Consider the following 21,904-nt stretch of genomic DNA (forward strand, 5'->3'; position numbering starts at 1 on the left):
CTATGGAGCGAAGGAAATAGCCGGGTCTGAAGAAGGGTTTTGACCCGAAACGTTGCATATTTCCTTCGCTCCATAGATGCTGCCTCACTCGCTAAGTTTCTCTAACATTTTGGTCTAACGCAAAACGTCAATGATTCCGGGAATGCCGAGAGAGTTAGAGAGAGAGGTGGGGAACGGGAGAGAGAGAGAGAGAGAGAGAGAGAGAGCGCACAGGAGAGAGGGAGGGAGAGAGCGAAAGACAGAGAGACACAACGTGGGTCGGTAGGTAAATTGAATGACTAACATGCTGCAGACCAAGAAGAAGTTCTCACTCATGATGGTGAGTTTTAAGAAATTCTCAATGTGTCATTAATACATCAATCTACATTCCTCAGTAAAATGTAATTATGTTTTGAAGAAGTCTTAATGACGCCGCGTGAATTGTATTCAAAGGAACGCAGCGTCATTAATACTTCTTCTAAAACACAATTACACATTTACTGAGGAATGCGGATCCATGCATTGATGACACATTGGATAACGACTTGTTAACTACTGGCTGTTAACGCAACTGGCTGTTAACACAATTGCTACAGTCGTTAACACATCGGCCACCTAAATGGTGGCCGACTAGGAAAAGGGGAGATGCAGCGAGACCTGGGTGTCATGGTACACCAGTCATTGAAAGTGGGCATGCAGGTGCAGCAGGCAGTGAAGAAAGCGAATGGTATGTTAGCTTTCATAGCAAAAGGATTTGAGTATAGGAGCAGGGAGGTTCTACTGCAGTTGTACAGGGTCTTGGTGAGACCACACCTGGAGTATTGCGTACAGTTTTGGTCTCCAAATCTGAGGAAGGACATTATTGCCATAGAGGGAGTGCAGAGAAGGTTCGCCAGACTGATTCCTGGGATGTCAGGACTGTCTTATGAAGAAAGACTGGATAGACTTGGTTTATACTCTCTAGAATTTAGGAGATTGAGAGGGGATCTTATAGAAACTTACAAAATTCTTAAGGGGTTGGACAGGCTAGATGCAGGAAGATTGCTCCCGATGTTGGGGAAGTCCAGGACAAGGGGTCACAGCTTAAGGATAAGGGGGAAATCCTTTAAAACCGAGATGAGAAGAACTTTTTTTCACACAGAGAGTGGTGAATCTCTGGAACTCCCTGCCACAGAGGGTAGTCGAGGCCAGTTCATTGGCTATATTTAAGAGGGAGTTAGATGTGGCCCTTGTGGCTAAGGGGATCAGAGGGTATGGAGAGAAGGCAGGTACGGGATACGGATGATCAGCCATGATCATATTGAATGGCGGTGCAGGCTCGAAGGGCCGAATGGCCTACTCCTGCACCTAATTTCTATGTTTCTATGTTTGTGTCTGATAGCCGTACAGCGCTTGTATTCCATGTATAACACCATGTAAGTTTTGTAAAAAAAAACGTATGGCAAATGTTTTTTTTAAATCTTTATTTAACAAAGCGAATTTGAGTTTCCATATGAAATACGGAAAATTAACGCGGGACCCCCCTTGGGCGCGGGGCCCAATTTGGAAAAATCGGTCCAATCGGCCTAGGGCCGGCCCTGATAGCCAGTATAAAGATATACATTTTAAGCAATGCACAATTATTCCAGGTGGTATAGTTGATGTTTATGGGATTTCTAAAGTTGCTTGACAAAGTACCAAACTATTAACCAGTTAGCAAAATTAAAACCTTGTGGGGTGCAAAGGAACAGGACAGTGGTTATATGAAGACAAGTTTTCACTGAGAAAGTACCATATTTTTGGATCGAAGATAGACACAGAATGCTGGAGTGAGCAGGTTGGACAGGCAGCATCTGTGAGGAGAAGGAATGGGTGATGTTTTGGGTTGAGATGCTTCTTCAGACCACTGTCAATGCCTTACAGAGGATTCAGAGAAGACTTACTCATGTGATACTGAGGATAACTAAAGATCAACATCCAATAACATCTTCATTGTTCTTTTCTTTAAATTTGATGGACAAAAGAAATAGAGGGCAAAGTAGACAATTTGGCACATTGTCCATTCCACTTCATCCAAGCAGTGTATGTCTAATGGTTTACATCAGCATCAAGTTCCTGATCTAACTGCATATCCCATGATTCTGTAATATCCCAAATTTTATCAAATCCAATAGTTTATCAATCGCATTACTAACAGAGCTTGCTGATACCAATCAGGAGAATAATACCAAGAAGTATTACGTTCCTCTACCTGGAGATGCAAAAGCCAATTACGCTGCTTCTAGTGCAAGTCTGAGATCAGTTATTATAACCATACATATAAGAATTTCATTGTTCCTTTTCAGTACATATGACAATTAAACACTCTTGACTCTCAACACAAATGCTCACTCAACTCATTGAGCAATATGATTTGACTTGTGGTTCATTTTTCAACAATGTAAATGTGGCAATGGTCAGCCAATGGCAAGTTTTCTCCCTATTCTCTATTAATTTATGTCCACCCACTCCTAAAGTTTATGTCCTCTGAAAGCTGATTATTATCTTTCTCAATGTTCTCTACGTATCCAGATTTTGCCATCTCTGGAAATTTAGAAACCCGTGGAGACAGTCCTGATACCTGAAACAGCAACTATCTCTCTGCTTCCACGGAGGCTGCTCGACCCACCGAGTACTTGCAGCAGTTTAGTTTGCTCCATACTTGCAGCAGTTTAGTTTGCTCCATAAGTTAGAAATTTGGACATCATAAGCATCAGCAGTTCTCACACCAAATCTCGAGGTACAGCACTAGGAACCGACATCTCTTTATTCAAAGAAAAATTGCAAACACTGCTTTCTGCCTTTTAAAAAAAAAAAAACAGTTTTGTGTACCCATACTGTCTCTGTCTCTGATATTCCTGGGGAGTGGGAGATTGCAACCTTCACGTGGTCCGCCCTGTTTCGACAAATGCAATCAACCTGGTGTGCACAATCAAATAGAACAAGTTGTCCTACAACTTTAGGCTGTGCACACCATATGCGAGAAGAAGAAGATATTCCTTGGCTTCAATTTATGCAAAACAAAGATAGGAACAAGACAAATATATTTTAAGAGATTTGAACATAAAGGTGAGAATTTTATATGTGAGAATGAAGTGTCCATGTACACATATCACAATATGAGATGTAATCAGTAAGGTTGACAGAATATTCATTCACCTTTTCTCAAGGGAGCTCCATTCAAAATTGAGGAAATAATGTTTGTCTTGTACAGAGATTGAGTATGACCTTATTTGGAGTCTTACGTTTATATTTATTGACCTTGGTGAGAGCAGGCGATACACTGGGGTTGCTGTACAGATTTGTCAAATAATTGAGAAGCTAAAAGATTAATTACACTGAGGGCATGTTTTTTTTAGGGAGAGCCATTATTCCTTTGCACTTAGATGGTAGTTGTCCAACATATTTAAAATTGTTGCTTGGATAGGATATCGTGCAACTCTTTTCTCTGGTGAGGGGAGGCAGAAAAGGGCATGATCTTAGAAAACAAGCAGGTAATCTAAAATTGAAATCACAGTGACCCAAAAGACCATGGATATGGAATTAAATGAAGATTAAAAAATAGAAGGATAGATTAGTTAGATTATGGAATCATTGTATGGGGACCAATTGTTCCAAAATGTAGTTGATTTAAAAATTAGCTATTCTTCACTGACGTATTATGAACAAATCATCATTCTTTTTTATCACCATCATGCTGTGTAAATAGACGACAATCCAATTTTCACAGGCTAATAATATGTTGGTAAATCACGATATGTCACTCATAGTACTTTTGTATTCAATAAGCTGGTTCAAGTACATTTCCAGAAATCCCCATTGATTTCATGGGAACACCTTATTGATTTGATGAGAAGCACATTACGCAGCACTAAAGCAGTGGGATTGTACCTGCAAAGAGTCTGGCTCCTCTCTCAAACAGCCTTATATTGTTATGAAACTGTGAGACCTCCTCCTGCAGTTCTTTCACAGTCTTTTTCCGATTAGCTCCTGAGGTAGAGGAGGCTGTGGATGTGAACACTGAATGCAACACCTCCTGATAGCTTTTATTTAAACGTCTGTTAAAAGAAATGCATTGTAAATCTAACTCTGCAAGAATGGAAAATCAGTTTTAAAAATCTGTATTTTCTTTAACAGTGCAGTTATATTTTACTGTTTTATTCAATAGGGCTTCAGCTCTTTAATCAGACTGTTCAAAGAGATCATGGGCACTTTCTGAGAGACCTGTCCTCTTTCAGTGCAAGAGGCCAATATAATCATTTAACAGTCATCAAAACTCAACCTTCACAGGACATTGAATATCGTAGACATTATAATTTCCAGCTCAATCTTTCCAGTAACACCAATTTCGCCGTCAGACTCCCAATCTGTAATTCATCGCATAATTGATACAGCTGTCAAGTTGTATTTGAATGTGGTTGGACAGTATAACCTCGGCAAAGGCGGCAGTGAGGCCTCGCGACGATGGGGTCTCGGCAGTGGTGAAGCCTCGTGGCGGTGGCGATAGATCGCGGGTCGACGAGAGCATGGAGGACAATGGACAATTGGGGAAGGGGGGGGAAAACAAAGGACCCAGCGTGGGAGAACAAAAGGAGGTGCTGGCGTGCTTTGTAACTTTGTCAGCACCGTAGGTGTCTGCTATTTGTAAACATTGTGTATGCACGCAAAGAATTTCACTGCGCCTGGTCACATGTGACAATAAAGTATTCCAATCCATTCCATTCCAGATGACACTTTTCCACCTATTATGCTGTTACCTGATCAAATGTTCTGCAAGTTCACTTATTAGTTCTTCTGGACAATCCTGATTATGATTTTTCAAAATGCTTTCAATTTCTTCTTTTGGCATGAAAATTGCTGCCTTTGGCTTGCGTTTACCTGCAAGTCACAAAGAAAAACCTAAGACATTAGTGTTAAGTTGAGCACCATTCTCTAAACACGATAGCGCTACGATTTTTCGTCAGCTCACTCACCGTTCTCCTGTGCTGCGAGTGCACCGAGTTTCGTTCCAATCGATGATATAATGTAAAAGTTAGCGAGGTTTAAAAATCGTAAAAACTGCGTGTTCGCAGATCTATCTCCTCTCCCACATCAGCGCCGCGCGGATTAGTCTCTTCTCCTGTCATTCCCCAATACGGTCTGCCCCTTCCTGCGCCATCGCGCCTTTACTGGAGCTGAGGGAGACTGGCGGAGGTCTCCAACCGGACACAATTTTCGGCGGGACCGGAAGCGGCCCAGCCCAGCGCAGCAATGTCGCCAAATGGAAAGTGATGAATCTGATCCTGGCAGAGGAAAGCGTCCGGTGCCCGCTGTGAGTCCCAAGGGCACCGTCAGCTCCAGCCCCTTCCCCTTTGGTCCCCCTTGCAGGCTCCTGCCCCTTCTCTCCCCCATGGCTCTTCCCCCGTCTTTTCTCTGAACCCTTCCCCTCCCCCCCCGCCCCGCTCCCAGAGGCCTGCTCTGAGGGCGCCGATGGCTAATGCTCCTCCGGGGCACTCAAGAAGGGAGAGGAGCGACAACCTTGAGATCCTGGGGGAGAAGGGGATAGAAGGAGTGGCGTAGAGAGGAGTTATGGAGGGGGGAATGGAGTGACTGAGGGTAGGGGAAAGGAGAGGTGAGGGAGGGATTGGGGGAGGGTAGGAGGAGAGGGAAAAGAAGAGGGAGGTGGTGAGGAGGGAGAGTGGGGAGGAGGAGGAATAGTGGGAGATGGGGGTGGAATAGAGGAGGGGGAGTTGGGGAGGTAGGGAGTGGGGAATCGATGGAGAGGAGGGCAGCGGGGAGGTGAGGAGGGATAGTGGGAGGTGAGGTGTGGGGGAGGTGGGGGTTAGAGGGATAGGAGGGGGGTAGGGAGGGGAGTTAAGTGGGAGTGGCACGGAAAGTGGAAGTGACAGACGGTAGGGGAAAGGAGAGGGAGAGAGAGGTGAGGGAGGGATTGGGGAGGGGAGGAGGAGAGGGGTAAGAAGAGGGAGGGTGAAGAGGAGGGGGAGAGAGTGCTAGGGATGAGGGGAAATGAGGTACGCCTGTGCAGTTCGGGGCTATGGGTGTGTGGTGGAATATTGCGTTGAGGGGACCAAGCCTCCTATGTTAGGGACCCAACGGGTCCCACTTAGTCTAGTCATCACTATTTTTTCAGTTTCCTTTAAGTACTCGTTTAGGGGATTACAATCTCCACTTCCCTAGGCTATACTAAACTATTGTTATAGAAAGCATTAATTTATAGGCAGGAATAAAGCAATACCGGAATACTCTTAACATTCATTGGGGTACATTTGTTCATCTTTACATAACACTCTAGTGATTATACATGTATCTTAGCCAGAGTTCCTACAAATTCTTTGCTTGTTTCCCAGTGTCCTTGGATATATCTGATCAGGCCTAGGAGATGTAACTGCATTCACATGCTTTCCATGTGATGTCCAGCATCACTGTAATGTGGGCTATCCTCAATACATCTCCACTACCTATCCCAAGTTCCCTAGTATTCATGTCTTTCTCCACAGTAGAAACAGGATAAATACTCATTAGGGATCCTGCTCATCTCATGGGGCTCCGCTTTGGGTTCTGAGGTGCCCTATTCTCTAGTTGCCCTCTTTCCCTTAATATACACAGAATATCTTTGGATTTTAATTTATCTTATCTGCCAGAGCTATCCACCGGCCTTTTTATCCTCCTGATTTCATCCTTAAATATGCCCCTCAGTACTCCTCAACTCCTTCACTTGATCCCAGCTGCCTATAACTATCCCAGGCCTGAGACACAATTTCTCTCATCATCTAGACTTCCTTAGTTCCAGTTGCTTGGGAGGGGGTAGAAGGAGTGGCGTAGAGAGTGGTCCTTGCTCTGTACTCTGACAGGAATATGCATGCTTTGAACTCTCACCATCACATACTTTAAAAGCATCACATTTTTCAGACATCCCGTTGCCCTCAAACAAACTATTTCAATCAACTCTAACAAGTTCCTGCCTAATATTATCAAAGTTGGCCTTTCCCCAATTCAGAACTTTAACTTGTGGGCCTGCCCTAAACCTAAATCTGTAACTAATTGTGCATTGTTATAAAGTGATTTTCACAAAAAAAAAAAGGAAATTAAGCCTTAGGAGGCATATAAATGGGAACAAAATTATAACAAACTGAAGTAAATATTAGAAATGTACTGTTTATAATTCACTGTATTAAAAAATGAAAGAATTGACAGCAATTAGTCTTCATACACACACACACACCTGTGATTGGCATCTCTTCATCACTATCCTCATCTCGCTTTCCTCTCTTCTTGTGCTTTTTGGTCCTGATTTCCCTTGCGTTACCACCACCTCCAGCGCGGGCACTTCCACTGCCATCTGGTGGAGGATGATTGAAATGTAGGCATTAAATCAATGATAATTTATTCAATGTTTAAGAAGGAACTGCAGATTATGGGAAATCGAAGGTGGACAAAAATGCTGGAGAAACTCAGGGGGGAAGCAGCATCTATGGAGCGAAGGAAATAGGCGACGTTTCGCGTCGAGACCCCGCCTCAGACTCAGTATTCAAAGATAGTTTATTGTCGCATGTACCTGGGTACAGTGAAATTCTTTGTCTTGCATACAATCTGGTAAAATCATACAGCAGACCTCACCTAGGCAGCACACAAAGAGTCACTATGTTTCTGGTTACAAAAGGTTCATCGACCAGTCTTATTTTTTTCTCATAGCGTCTAACCAGGCCTGTCGCCTCACTGGTCCTCAGGTGGCTCCTTGTTCTCAGTGTCCCCAACCCGCCAGGCCCCTTTTGATCTCGGGATCACCCCGCTGGGTCCCTTAGTTCTCGGCGCCCCCCTGCTGGGCTCCTTCGCTCTCAGAAGTCCCCCGCTAGGTCCCCCTTCGATCTTGGGGACCCCACACCAGGTCCCCTTCCTTCTTGACGGCGCGGGTCCCCCTAAGCTCTCAACACTCAATGAAGGTTTGCCTTCTTTGTTTGATAGAAAATATGAATTCAAGTGGTTCCAAATAATTCCTCCTATGTAAAGTTCCAAACGACAATGGCATCCCTAGAATAACACAAATTGGAAGTCTGCGGGCTGATAAGTATGTTTCACGCTAGTTCGATTATGTTCTCTTTTGATGTTATGTTAGAGAGACATAGGGCTGAGCATAGCATCTAACGTCATTGGCGTGTACATGGCCCTTACTGTGCGTGTGGTAGTTTGCTGAAAATGAAGAATTGATTGTGCAACAAGGAAAATAAATTAAAGGCATCTACCGTTGATTAGGAACTTTAAACTTGAATGGAAGAATTAATTGTCAAAACCTATACGTGGAACGACTGAAGACAGGGAAAGGGAGCCAAAATAGCAAATTAAAAGATTATTTGAAACAAAATCTTTTCGCAATTTCAAAATCCCTTATAACAGCTTGAAAATCAATATCTTCACCCTCTTACTTACTTACTTACTTACTTACTTACTTACTTACTGCCTATTATGCCTCATGGTATGTAGGGCAGCAACAAAGGTCCTCCACTCCTGTCTGTTCTGGGCTGGCTTCTGGACACTACCCCAGGTCAGGTCCATTGTTTTCATTTCCTCCTCTACAGTTCGACGCCAGGTGGTTTTGGGTCTCCCTCTTTTCTTTTCCCTTCCGGTGTCCAGTGCAGGGCTATTCTTGGGATGCTGTCTGGTTCTCTTCTCAGTATATGGCCAATCCAGTTCTAGCAGCTTCTCTTATGTTTGGCATTTAGAACTTCCACCTTCCTGCCAGTGGCTTCCTTTCGGCTTTCACCATTGACATTCATCCTAGTATTTGTCGTTAGCTCTGGAAGTCCATCACGCCCAGTAGTGTTGATTCCTTCAGTTACTGTTTCCGTAACATATTTGTTTTATGAGACAGAGTTGTTAGCCCTGTGCTCAACCCCCAACCTGGAGGACCAGTGGATCGCTCTTCGTCTCGCCTCTACCCTTCGACCTGTCCAGCACGGGAGACCCTAACAGGAGACAAATCTCCCGCTGGCATAGCTCTAGGGGTCACTGAGACACACAAGCTCCCCGACCACGACAAGGTTGCAATCCAACGGGGAGATCTTCACCCTCCAACCATTGAAATTCTTCACATTGGAACCATTTTAGTAACTCTTCCTTGTAGCCTGTTTAGAGTCTACACTTTTCCTAAAGATCGGTGACCAGAAAATTCCAGTTGTTGTCAAACCAGTGTTTTGTACAGGTTCACCATAATTTCCCATCTGTTGTTACTCTGTGCCTCTAATTTGGAATCCCAAGGTCCCATTTATTTTACTTCCAACATTTAGGATTTATGTACACACAGGATTCCTGTTTCAGCATATCCTCAGCATGCTCCTTCCTGCTAGGGCGAAGGGGCAGGCAGGCAGGATTAGGGAGCCCGAGTTGACCAGGGATTAAACATCTCCCTGCAGGTATTGACAACTAGGATCAAGTGAATCCCATTTTGCCTTCCCGATTTCCTTCTTGAATATACCCTGCAGTCCCCAAACCTTCTCCAGGGATACACTTGATCCCAGCTACCCATACTTGTGTCGTGCCTCCTTCTTTTTCCTGATTAGAGAACCCAATTTCTCACATCATCCAAGCTTCCTCACCCCCAACAGCCTAACCCTTCACTCTAACAGGAACATGCATGCCCTGAACTGTTATCATCCCACTTTTAAAAGTGTCCCTCTTTCTGGATGATCCTTTGCCCATAAGCAGCTTACTCCAATCAAGTTTAGTAAGTTCCTGTCTAATACCACTGAAGTTGGCCTTACCCCAATTCGGAATTTTGACTTGTGAGCCTGCCCTGCCCTGTCCTTATCCATAACTATTTTAAAGCTAATAGAATAGTGGTCGCTGGGCCTAAAAGATTAGCTCATGGACACTTCACCTACTTGCCCTTCCCAATTTCCTCAGTGTAGATAAGGCTTTGCCCTCTCCCTCATAGGGCCCTCAACATATTGCCTGAGGAAATTCCCTGAACACATTTGACAAATTCCAACCAGTTTAAGCACTTGGCATTATGAAACTCTTGGTCTATATTGTGAAAGTTACAACAACCTATTTTGTTTTATAGCTGCCTGCAATCTCCTGGCCTATTTGTTCTTCTAATACATGTTGTCTATTTAGGGGCCTGTAGTACACACCCATCAAGGTGATCATCCCCTTTTTATTGCGCAGCTTCATCCATATAGCATCAGTAATGTCATCTCAGATACCGCAAAGACATATCATTAATCAATAAAGGACCCCCCACCCAGCTTCTTTTACCCCACCTCTGTCTCCCCTGTAGCACCTGTACCCTGGAACATTATGCTGCCAGTCCTGTCCCTCTTAGCCAGGAAACATAGAAAAAAGGTGGAGCAGGCCATTCGGCCCTACGAGCCGGCACCGTCATTCAATATGATCACGGCTGATCATCCAAAATCAGTACCCCGTTCCTGCTTTCTCCCCTTATCCCTTGATCCCATTCCTTCTCTCCAGAGATGCTGCCTGACCCGCTGAGTTACTCCAGCATTTCTTCCCTTGATTCTGTTAGCCGCAAGAGCTATATCCAACTCTCTTTTGAAAACTTCCAGTGAGTGGGTCTCGACTGCCTTCTGTGGCAGAGAATTCCACAGATTTACAACTCTCTGGGTGTAAAAGTCTTTCCTCATCTCAGTCCTAAATGGCCTACCCTTTATACTTAAACTGTTTACGCAATGGCTACAACGTCCCAGTCGTACGCATCTATCCACGCTCAGTGTTCGTCCGTCTTACCCGTCAGGCCTCTCGCATTAAAATAAATGCAATTCAATCCAACAGTCCTTCCTCGCCCCTGCTGTGCTCCAGCCTATTCTGTCCACTGAACTTTCTTTCATTATCTTCCAACCCAACTCTCAGCCTCTGACTGTCCTCAGTCCTGCAATGGATCCTGCCCCAAATTGCCCATGATGTGTAGGAACTGAATGCAAAAATTGGATAACATTCACAAAAGTACATCTATGAACTTTGTTATTGATAAACCTACCTGATGTTTTCTTCTTCCTATCCTCTCGCTTGTCCTTTTTAACTGAAATCATACTTTCGGCAATAATAGCAGCTTGCTTCAGGTCCTCTTCTGTCAACACGTGGGCGTGATTGTTCTGCATCTCCTGAAATTATGACAAGTAGGCAATGGAAAAACGTACATGAAAAATGGGTTCTTTATCAACAGCTTTAAGAGATTTGGTTTAGGATATTAGGCTTACATTCAAGGGGAAAAGGTTTAATAGGAACCTGAGGGGTAACTTTTTCACACAAAGGGTGGTGGGTGTATGGAACAAGCTGCTGGAGGAGGTAGTTGACTCTGGGACTATCCAAATGTTTAAGAAACAGTTAGACAGGTACATGGATAGGACAGGTTTGGAGGGATATAGACCAAACGCGGGCAGGTGGGACTAGTGTAGCTGGAACATGTTGGCCGGTGTGGGTAAGTTGGGCCGAAGGGCCTGTTTTCTCACTGTATCACCCTATATTCGGGTCTAACTGCAATTCTGTACCCAGCTCAAAGTTGCTCTATTCATGCATAAATCCACATGAATCTCAATGTACATGAGAAATGGGTTAAATGTTTGATAAAAACAAAGAAAACATATATTGGTGTGCAATGATTCCCCACAAAGAATGTACAGAGAGCCAAGGACTTAGATGTGATCTGTACCTATGTACACATGACAATAAACTAAACCTAATTCATACAGTGAATATCAAGAACAAACAGCAAGTGTAAATGACAGTCAATGGAGCTAAAACCAAATGCTTGTGGATATTCTTTAAGCTTATTCAGTGGATTGGGGATCAGAATTTCATATTAAAAGGAAAAGTAATTTCTAGTTCACAAACCAAGATTTAAAAAAATGGACCATTTCAATAATATAAATAGTTTGAAGGGTGCATAGGCTATTGGGCTGGAATCAAACATTATTGGGATCGCAACCTGGGTTTGAACCACAGCTCTTAAATTTATAGAGTGACAGTAAATCTATATGTACAGCATGTAGCTAAACTTTCTGGTGGTTATCTACACTAAAGTATAAAAGATCATAAAGGGTTTCAAAGCGGAAAAGTATACTTTGAACAGAAGTAAAATAATAAGATATGTGTCTTTTTACAATGCTGGATTTTGAGGAACAAGATTATTATTCAGGTTTTTACACCAATACACTGTTCTTAACAAAAATCTACCCATCATGTGAAATCTTATAAATAACAGATAGAAATTAGATTACTTCAAGACTGAAAGTCAAAAACTTTTTTTATGACAGACAAATCTTCATAATTTTACCACCAATTTGGACACCAAAAATGTGACATTAAAAACGCTGCCACATTTAGTCATGAATTCATAAATAAACTTCATATGGCCCCTCATACATATACGTTTTGATAATAATCTAGGGAAATATCTTCATCAATACCAGGAGAAACATACAGTGACATAAAGATAATACAGTACAGTAAAGATCCTGTAACAGCCGTTGTGCTTGGTGTCCATTGTCACAACGACCGTTATCGGGGTCGGTACCTCCGTAAGTTAAATCACAGAGACTCCAAACCTCTAATGCTTTTCAAAAACCCAACGAGGTATCCTACGATAGTAGTGATTTTTGGGCGAGTCAATTATTTTTTCGTATTTTCCAATTTAATATATCAAAAACATTGCGGTGTCAAAAACGCAACAACCGTTTACGATATATTTTCCAACTTTTTAAAATCAAGAAAAAAAATTTTTTGGACATATATTGGTCATCAAAACTAAGAAACTGAGCCAATCGTTAATTTGGCAACACACTGTCTCTTGTTTACCTTTCGTACGGACCAAGTTGCTAACTTCATTCCTACTTGTCAACTTCGGGAAGCTTTGCAACGATCGTTACTGAGTCATTTTACTCACTAAAAAATCAGCCCAAATCAAACATTCTAACGAATCATCGACCATCGATATAGCTCAAATCCATAAGGTAATGTACTGTTTAGATCACATTGGTGAAAATGTTTGGTTTTCGCTAATAATGTAACGTTCGTTTTCTGGGACACCAAACCTTTTAGTGTCCACCGCAACGTACTTTTGTATATATGATGTGTATCGCTCATTGCGGTCTCCATTACATGTAGTATTCTACTACATGATCAGGTGAGTGAAGTGGAAACAGTGTTTGCAATGTTATTGTTCCATGTGGTAATCATAAACATAGAAAGGAATAAGAAATACGTGCACTTACTGTGCCAACCAGGTCACTGGTGGACACCACGCGATAACCGTTACACAAAATGCATTTGTGTAATCTGATGCCATTTTTGTAAACTTGCCATCAATATGCTATCTTTTCTTATATTTTTTTGTTGACACTATGTTAGTCATGAACCCAATAAAGTGCTTGTCAACTTTTTTTGAAGGAATTTGAAATTTGACCCCCTTTGTCACATTTTTGTGTGCAGTATTGTAAAAAGACACATAGAAAAAAATGATGGAAAAAATAATCAGTCCTAGGAAGCCTAATCAAGATAAATGGATTAGTATTAGAATTCCAGACTGGGACTAGAACAGTTGTTACAGTGTGAAGAAATGGAGGTGGTGCAGCGGTAGAGTTGCTGCCTTATAGCGAATGCAGCGCCGGAGACCCGGGTTCGATCCCGACTGCGGTGGCTGTCTGTACGAAGTTTGTACATTCTCCCCATGACCTGCGTGGGTTTTCTCCGCGATCTTCGGTTTCCTCCCACACTCCAAAGACGTATAAGTTAGTAGGTAAATTGGCTTGGTAAATGTAAAAATTGCCCCTAGTGGGTGTAGGATAGTGTTAATGTGCGGGGATCGCTGGTCGGCGGGGACCCGGTGGGCCGAAGGGCTTGTTTCCGCGCTGTAACTCTAAAAAAAATGCCTGCAACACGTCAACAAGTCATCATTAGATAATACAAGGCCATTTGTCAACTTTACATCCACAATGCCACATTCTTTCTGCTGCCCAACTAATGCCATTTTCTATGGGGTCCAAAGATGAAAATTAGTTTTACCTGTTCAGCTTTGTGTTGCATCATCTGATCAAAAAGTGCTGCACAGCTGTTAATGAACTGCTCGCTGACCACAATGGTATCGCCGAAGATCCAAGAATCAGACTGTTTGTTCATTGTCCTCATCAGCTGCTGGAGCAATATGGAGGCATCTTCCACAGAGAACGAACTGGGCAACAGGGGCTGCAAGCAAGACAACACGTATTCAAACACTGTTGGTGGGCCTTGTACAATTATTAATCAGGAAGAAGGTAATACAATTCAAGAGTCAAGAGTGTATTATTGTTGTATGTTCCAAAACGGAATAACTGCTTTTTTATTTGCAGCAGCACAACAGATATGTAAACATAGTGCAGTGAACTCTCGTTATAACAGACCATGTTGGAGGGGGAATGGTGTCTGTTATTGTCGATTGTCCGCTATAACAGTCAGGGATTACCGAATAATAAAATATAATTGTACAAGTAGGAGAAACAAAGAAGTGTAGATGTTGATTACAAAGTGTTTGAGCAACTCTGGAGAAGATGGATAGGTGATGTTTTGGATTGAGACCTTTCTTCAGATTCTCAGTCTGGAACTGGGCCTTGAATCCAAGTGAGGATCGGGGCGAGGATAAAGGGAATAACGTGAACAAAACATGAGCACAACTTTGTTCTGCCAGTTTCTGTTTCTGAACAAAGGATCAATAAATGTCTCATCAAAGTGGATATCGAGATTAAAAGTTTTGCCACAGTAAATGTTTTCTTAAAAGGTGAGTATAAAAAGCTAAATGTTATTAAAATATGTACATTCTTTACCCATGAAATGTTCTGTATACCTGTTGCATTTAGTTTATTGTCACATGTCCAAGGTACAATGAAAAGCTTTTGTTGCATGCTAACCAGTCAGCGGGAAGACAATACATGATTAACATGACCTCCATCTGTGACTGATTTGGTGATTTTTGATGCAATATTATACTTTCCACAATATAATTAGGTCTAATAACCGCACTAATTTTTTCAAAAGTTGACTCTCCTTTTCCCATTCCTAACTTAGAAGAAAGTTTAATGACATTGCCTTTGAGAAACAGTACCTGTATATCCACCCACATGTCAGATCTTATAGCCTCCTCGACTGAGGCTTCCACCTGATCCACAATGGTATGGCCGACACACACGGCTGTTAAAGTGGTCATCGATGCTGATTTGTATCTCTTCTTGATATAATTTATTGGATCTGGAATTCCCAGCCTGCTCAAAGTGTCAAATTCTAGAAAACATAAGGTGATTTCCGTGAAAGAACAATATTCTGTTCAAAAACAAACTCTCAATGAGTGAATTAACCAATGGTAATATTCTCAGAGAGGAGATACAAGGAACTGCAGATGCTGGTTTACAAGTGCTAGAGTAATGCAACAGGTCAGGCTGCAGAACATGGATAGGTAACATTTTGTGTAGGACCCTTCTTCAGATATTCAATATTCTCATACTATTCACTATAATTTTTCTGAACAGATATCAATATCAGCAGTATAATTTTTGAAATGCTTGTGTCCATCAAACTAGAGAGGATGGCATTTTTAAAGTTTAGTTCAGAGTTTAGAGATACATGGTGGAAACGGGCCCTTTGGCCCACCAAGTCCGCGCCAACCAGCTATCCCCGCACATTAGCACAATCCTACACACGCTAGGGGAAGAGTCTAGGACTAGAGGTCATTGTCTTAAAATTAAAGGACGTTCCTTTAGGAAAGAGATGAGGAGGAATATCTTTAGTCAGAGGTGGTGAACCTGTGGAATTGTTTGCCACAGAATGCTGTTGAGGCCGTCAATGGATATTTTTAAAGCAAAGATAGATAAATTCTTGATTAGTATGCATGCCAGGGGTAATGGGGAGAAGGCAGGAGAATGGGGTTAGGAGGGAGTGACAGATCACCCATGATTGAATGGCAGAATAGACCAAATGGGCTGAATGGCCTAATTCTACTCCTATCACTTTGACAAATCACAATTTTCGCAAGCAAGCCTGCAAACCTCTATGTCTTTGGGGTGTGGGAGAAAACCGGAGATCACGGAGAAAAGCCATGTAGGTCATGGGGAGAACACACAAACTCCGTACAAGCACCTGTAGTCAGAATCGAACCCTGGTCTCTGGCGCTGCTAGGCTACAACTTTACCGTTGCACCACCGTGCCATCCCAATTTATATTTATTACAGCCTGGTTTCAAAAACCCCAGTCTATTCAAGATAAGCATGAGTAAACGAGTAATAAACAAAAATGACATTTCCACTGGATATTCTTGTTTTTATTCCACAAATTGGAATGCTTACCTTTCAAGAAAAAAAGACTATGCACTTGGCAAAATGTAAAATTCTAGCATAGTAGTTACAAAATAAGATCCCAAAAGTGTTGTAGCATCTATAAATATTTCAACAAAGCTATTGATATTGCAACTACTGATAGCAAAGGATACAGAAATGTTGAACTTTTAAGTAGAAGAGTCAAGGGTCTGTCCCACTTACGCGATCTTTATAGGCGACTGCCGGCACCCGTGATAGGTCGCCAAAATTTTCAACATGTTATACAAGATATATTTGTCACATGTGCCAGACGGCAGTGAAATATGATCACCATACAATAAAATAAAGAACACAACACACGATAGAATTCAACATAAAACATCCCCACACAGCAGAATCAAAAGTTTCCCACTGTGAGGGAAGGCACCAAAGTTAGTCTCTTCCTCGATGTTCACCCGTGGTCAGGGCCTCCGGAGCCCTCCGCAGTCGCCGCTACGGACAGCCCACCGCTCATGTTGAAAATTCAGCAGCGACCAGAAAGACGCTACGACTCTTTGGAGACCTCTCACGACCATAGGAGACCTCTCACGACCTTGGTCGTGAGAGGTCAGCTATGGTCGTGAGAGGTCACCTGCGACATGTCGCCAGGGGTCGCCTGTATGGCCGTGAGAGGTCTCCTATGGTCGTAAGAGGTCTCCAAAGAGTCGTAGCGTCTTTCTGGTCGCCGCTGAATTTTCAACATGTTGATAATTTTGGCGACCTATCACGTCTGTAAAGGTCGCGTAAGTGGGACAGGCCCTTCAGGCAGTCGCAGCTCAGAGGTAATGAGATAGAAACTCACCTTTGGTTACCTGCACTAAACATGTGATAGTCCTGTAACTTAATCGACAATCCTGCCAGGTCAGCTTTTAGTTCATAAATAGAGGGTAATTATTTACCATTATAGGTATCTGGTGTGGGTCTCATAAAAAGGAGGAAATAATTTGGTGCAAGAACATGAATTGTCTTATCACTTCAAGTTTGGATCCACATTGAGTATTGATCACCTTAAAACCAGTCCAAATGGATCTGAATTACACATCACTAAAGATTATAAAAAACTGCAGAACGTTAAATATTAAAGGTAATTAATATTGAAGTATTAAAAGTTACCTAAATAGCTGTTTTGCTTGTAAAATGAATCCACCCAGTTATTTTGAGTTCTTGAGTAGATATCAGGGACATAGACAGCCTTATCCTGTCTCCCACCAATCACTGCTCCATTCAAGCGACCATTGGTAATAAACTCTTCAAGAAAAGCTGTAAAAAGTCATCCACACAGACAATGATTTGGAGAAAAATTAACAATGATCCATGATTTAGCTTTAAGAATGACAAAACCAGCAAATATACAGATGATAAAAACAAATATATCCACAGAAGGCTGTGGAGGCCAAGTCAATGAATATTTTTAAGGCAGAGATAGATTCTTGATTAGTACAGGTGTCAGGGGTTATGGGGAGAAGGCAGGAGAATGGGGTTAGGAGGTAGATATAGATCAGCCATGATTGAATAGTGGAGTAAACTTGATGGGCCAAATTGCTTAATTCTGCTTCATCACTGATGACCTTATATAGATGCAAAATAGAAATTTCCTGAAATCAACCTCGTCGTGACCGTTGATTTTTTAAAATCTGCACTTTCTCTGTAACACTATATTCTGGTTCTTATTTTCTCTTGCACTACCTTGATGAACTTCCACAGAATATGCTTTGCCCAGTCACCATCCAAACAAAGGTTTTCACTGTATCTCAGTACACATAGCAATAATAAGCCAATAATGTTGGGTTGGGTTTTATATGATGACATTGTCAATGACACACATATCATTGTAAATTAATGAAAAATGGCCAATTTGGTTATCAACATAAATATTTACTAAAACTTAAAATGTTGACGTGCACAGGTAATTATTCAAATATGTATATTACTAACACCTGATATTCTGCTTGGGTAGCCTACAATCGAACAGCGTGAATATTGAATTCTCCAATTTCAGATCATTCCCCGACCTTTCCATCTCATCCATGCTGATTAGCCTCCACCGTTGAGGCACACTTTTCTCCCACTGCTCCTCTCACCTTGCTCCTTCCCCTCCTCCTTCTCATCTCCCTCAACCTCCCCATCTCAAGCCCTCCATTTTACTTTTATCCTTCCCATAAACCTCTTCCTTCTGGCATTTCACTTCTCTTTCTTCCTTTTTTGGCATCTTTTTTATTCCATTTCACTTCTAGCCTTTGTTACTATCTCCTCCAATCTGCCAATTACCCCTTCTCATCTGCATCCATGTATTACTTAATAATTTTTGTCCCAGGCCTTCACCTCAACACTCTTTTCCAGTTTTCTCCCTCTACTCCAGGGGTCGGCAACCTACGGCCCCCGGGCCGAACGCGGCCCATAACCCGAAATCATCCGGCCCGCAGCTGTATTTTTCTCCCCATATTTATCCGGCCCGCTGACTTCCATCATCTCCGGTACCTCCCGGGCCCGAAGCCGCGGTGCCCAGGCGCAGTGATGCAAGGATGCATGCGCTGGCGGCTGCAATGGCGGTGGACGCCGTCGAGCTGCCAAGCAGCGCTGAGCTGCGCTAAGCTCTGGCTGTACCGCATCCTGCGCAAAGCCACCGGCACAGCCACGCACCTTTTGTGTCTGGGCTTCACTGTCAGGATCGGAGGTAATCAAAAAAGCTGGAGAAACTCAGCGGGTGAGGCAGCATCTATGGATTGAAGGAATAGGCAAAGTTTCAAGTCGAGACCCTTCTTCAGAAGCGGCTGGCATTGCTCTGAGACCAGTCTGAAGAAGGGTCTCGACCCAAAACGTCACCTATTCCTTCAATCCATAGATGCTGCCTCACCCGCTGAGTTTCTCCAGTTTTTTTATCTTCCTTCGATTTTTCCAGCATCTGCAATTCTTTCTTAAACATGCTGTCGGGATCGGGGCTGTCAATAGGCCGGGGACGAGTGAGTATGAGTATTTGAGCCACCGCCTTCAGGACAGAGCCAAGGCAATGGTCCGTAGATGCGCCATGTTCGTGAGCGCCTTTAACCATCTTTGCCTGTAACTAGGGGCCAGTGCTCCGGGTGGTGTCCTCGGAGGGGCGGGATCTATGTGAACACGTGATTTGGTGCCTGCCATCCGGGGTGGGATCCATGTGTACACGTGATAGATGTGGCCCGCCATCCGCTCACAGACATGCATCCCAGCCCCTATGCAGAACAAGGTTGCCGACCCCTGCTCTATTCCATCAGTCTGAAGAAGGGCCATGATCCAAAACATTGTCTGTCCATTTATCTCCACAAGCGCTACCTGACCTGCTGAGTTGCTCCAGCACTGTGTTCTCCTCAAGGTTCTTTTACTCTTCATCAACTTGCATTAATTTAGAACAATTTTCCACTTTTACCCATGTCTAATAGAAACATAGAAACATAGAAAGTAGGTGCGAGAGTAGACCACCAGGTCCGTCGAGCCCGCACCGCCATTCGCTCATGGCTGAACACTAAACAGACACACTTACCCACAAACAGTAGACACAAGACACAGAACACAAAACACTACCCTCCCCTTTATACCGCTATCACCCCTCTCCACCCCAAGAACCGCGTGATCTCCTGGGGGAGGCAAAAAACCGGATAAAAACCCAGGTCCAATTCGGGAAAAAAATCCGGGAAATTCCTCTCCGACCCCAATCCAGGCGATCGACACTTGTCCAGGAGATCACTCAGGTCTACTATACTAACCATACCTAGGTCCATATCCCTGCCCTCTCCCCGTAGCCCCTTATCCCCTTGGCAGCTAAAAAACCATCTATTTTAGACTTAAATATATTTAACGTTTCTGCTTCCACTGCTCCCTGGGGCAGTGAATTCCATAAATTAACCACCCTCTGGGTGAAGAAGTTCTTCCTCATCTCAGTTTTAAAAGAGCCCCCCCTTATTCTGCAACTATGTCCCCTAGTTCTAGTTTCCCCGATCATTGGGAACATCCTCGGTGCATCCACCCGATCAAGGCCCCTCACGATCTTATATGTTTCAATGAGATCGCCTCTCATTCTTCTAAACTCCAAAGAGTAGAGCTCCAGCCTACCCAACCTTTCCTCATATGTCAATCCCCTCATTGCAGGAATTAATCTTGTAAACCTTCGCTGCACTGCCTCCAGGGCTAGTACATCCTTTCTTAAGTATGGACCCCAGAACTATACACAGTATTCCAAATGTGGTCTCACTAATACTGTGTACAGCTGCAGCAAGACCTCCGTGTTTTTATACTCAATCCCCCTAGCAATAAAGGCCAAAACTCCATTGGCCTTCCTGATTGCTTGCTGCACCTGCATACTAACTTTTAGTGATTCATGTACTAATACCCCTAGATCCCTTTGCGTTGCATTACAACGCAGCTCCTCCTCATTTAGAAAATAACTTGCCCTATCATTTTTTTCCCCAAAGTGAATGACTTCACATTTATTAGTATTAAATTTCATCTGCCAAGTTGTTGCCCACTCACCTAGCTTATCTATATCATTTTGCAGACTCTTCCTATCCTCCTCATCCCCTACTTTTCCTCCCATTTTTGTATCGTCCGCAAATTTTGATATATTACACTTGGTTCCCTCCTCCAAATCATTTATATAAATTGTGAACAACTGGGGTCCCAGCACCGACCCTTGCGGAACCCCGCTAGTTACCGGTTGCCATCCCGAGTATGAACCATTTATCCCCACTCTCTGCTTCCTATTTGTTAGCCAATCCTCTACCCATGCTAATATATTACCCCCAATCCCATAATTTTTTATTTTTAGCAATAGTCTCTTATGTGGCACCTTGTCAAAAGCCTTTTGGAAGTCCAAGTATACCACATCCACCGGTTCCCCTTTATCCACTTCCTCAAAGAATTCAAGCAGATTCGTTAAACAGGACTTCCCCTTCACAAAACCATGCTGGTTCTGTCCGATGAAGTCATGTTTATCCAAGTGCCCCGTTAGTGTTTCTTTAATAATTGTCTCTAACATTTTACCCACCACCGATGTTAAACTAACCGGTCTATAGTTACCCGCCTTCTGTTTACTTCCTTTTTTAAATATAGGTGTTACATTGGCCATTTTCCAATCCACTGGGACCGTTCCTGCCTCCAGGGAGTTTTGGAAAATTATCACCAATGCATCCACAATCCCCACCGCTATCTCCCTCATATTTTTTGTGTCTTCTATGGTGAAGACTGATACAAAATACTCGTTTAATGCCTTTGCCATTTCCATGTTCCCCGTGTGTTTCCATGTGTTTAATGATATAAAATGTGACTGCACTATTATTTCAGTGATACACTGACCTCGGTCACTGCTTTTAGGGCATTTCAAGAGGTTATTAACACACTGTCCCACAAATTGTTGCTCAAAAATTAATTAAATTAATTAAAGTGTAATCCAATCTGTCTACATCTTGTGATGCCACAAAGTTGGGACAAACCAACAGAACAAATGGAACTTGTGAAATCTAGCCACATATTTGTCCCTTGACTACATTCCTGGTGAAGATCTAGGCAATTTCAGGCAATATGGGGAAAAAATTATTTTGTCAGATTCTTCA

The 21,904-nt window shown here is 42.9% G+C and overlaps 1 protein-coding gene across 1 annotated transcript in view; it reads right to left on the reverse strand.

The window, feature by feature from the left end:
* Positions 1–21,904, reverse strand: part of ufl1 (UFM1 specific ligase 1) — a 54,918-nt gene that overhangs the window by 13,409 nt on the left and 19,605 nt on the right. The window contains exons 8-14 of the mRNA XM_033021059.1: positions 17,439–17,585; positions 15,083–15,258; positions 14,011–14,190; positions 10,988–11,111; positions 7,220–7,336; positions 4,755–4,875; positions 3,889–4,055 (exon numbers count right to left, since the gene is read on the reverse strand). Of these exons, the coding sequence (XP_032876950.1) occupies positions 3,889–4,055; positions 4,755–4,875; positions 7,220–7,336; positions 10,988–11,111; positions 14,011–14,190; positions 15,083–15,258; positions 17,439–17,585 (1,032 nt within the window). The remainder of the gene's footprint in view (positions 1–3,888; positions 4,056–4,754; positions 4,876–7,219; positions 7,337–10,987; positions 11,112–14,010; positions 14,191–15,082; positions 15,259–17,438; positions 17,586–21,904) is intronic.

This window comes from Amblyraja radiata, chromosome 5 (genome assembly GCF_010909765.2).
Source record: "Amblyraja radiata isolate CabotCenter1 chromosome 5, sAmbRad1.1.pri, whole genome shotgun sequence".
In the NCBI taxonomy this organism is placed as follows: domain Eukaryota; kingdom Metazoa; phylum Chordata; class Chondrichthyes; order Rajiformes; family Rajidae; genus Amblyraja; species Amblyraja radiata.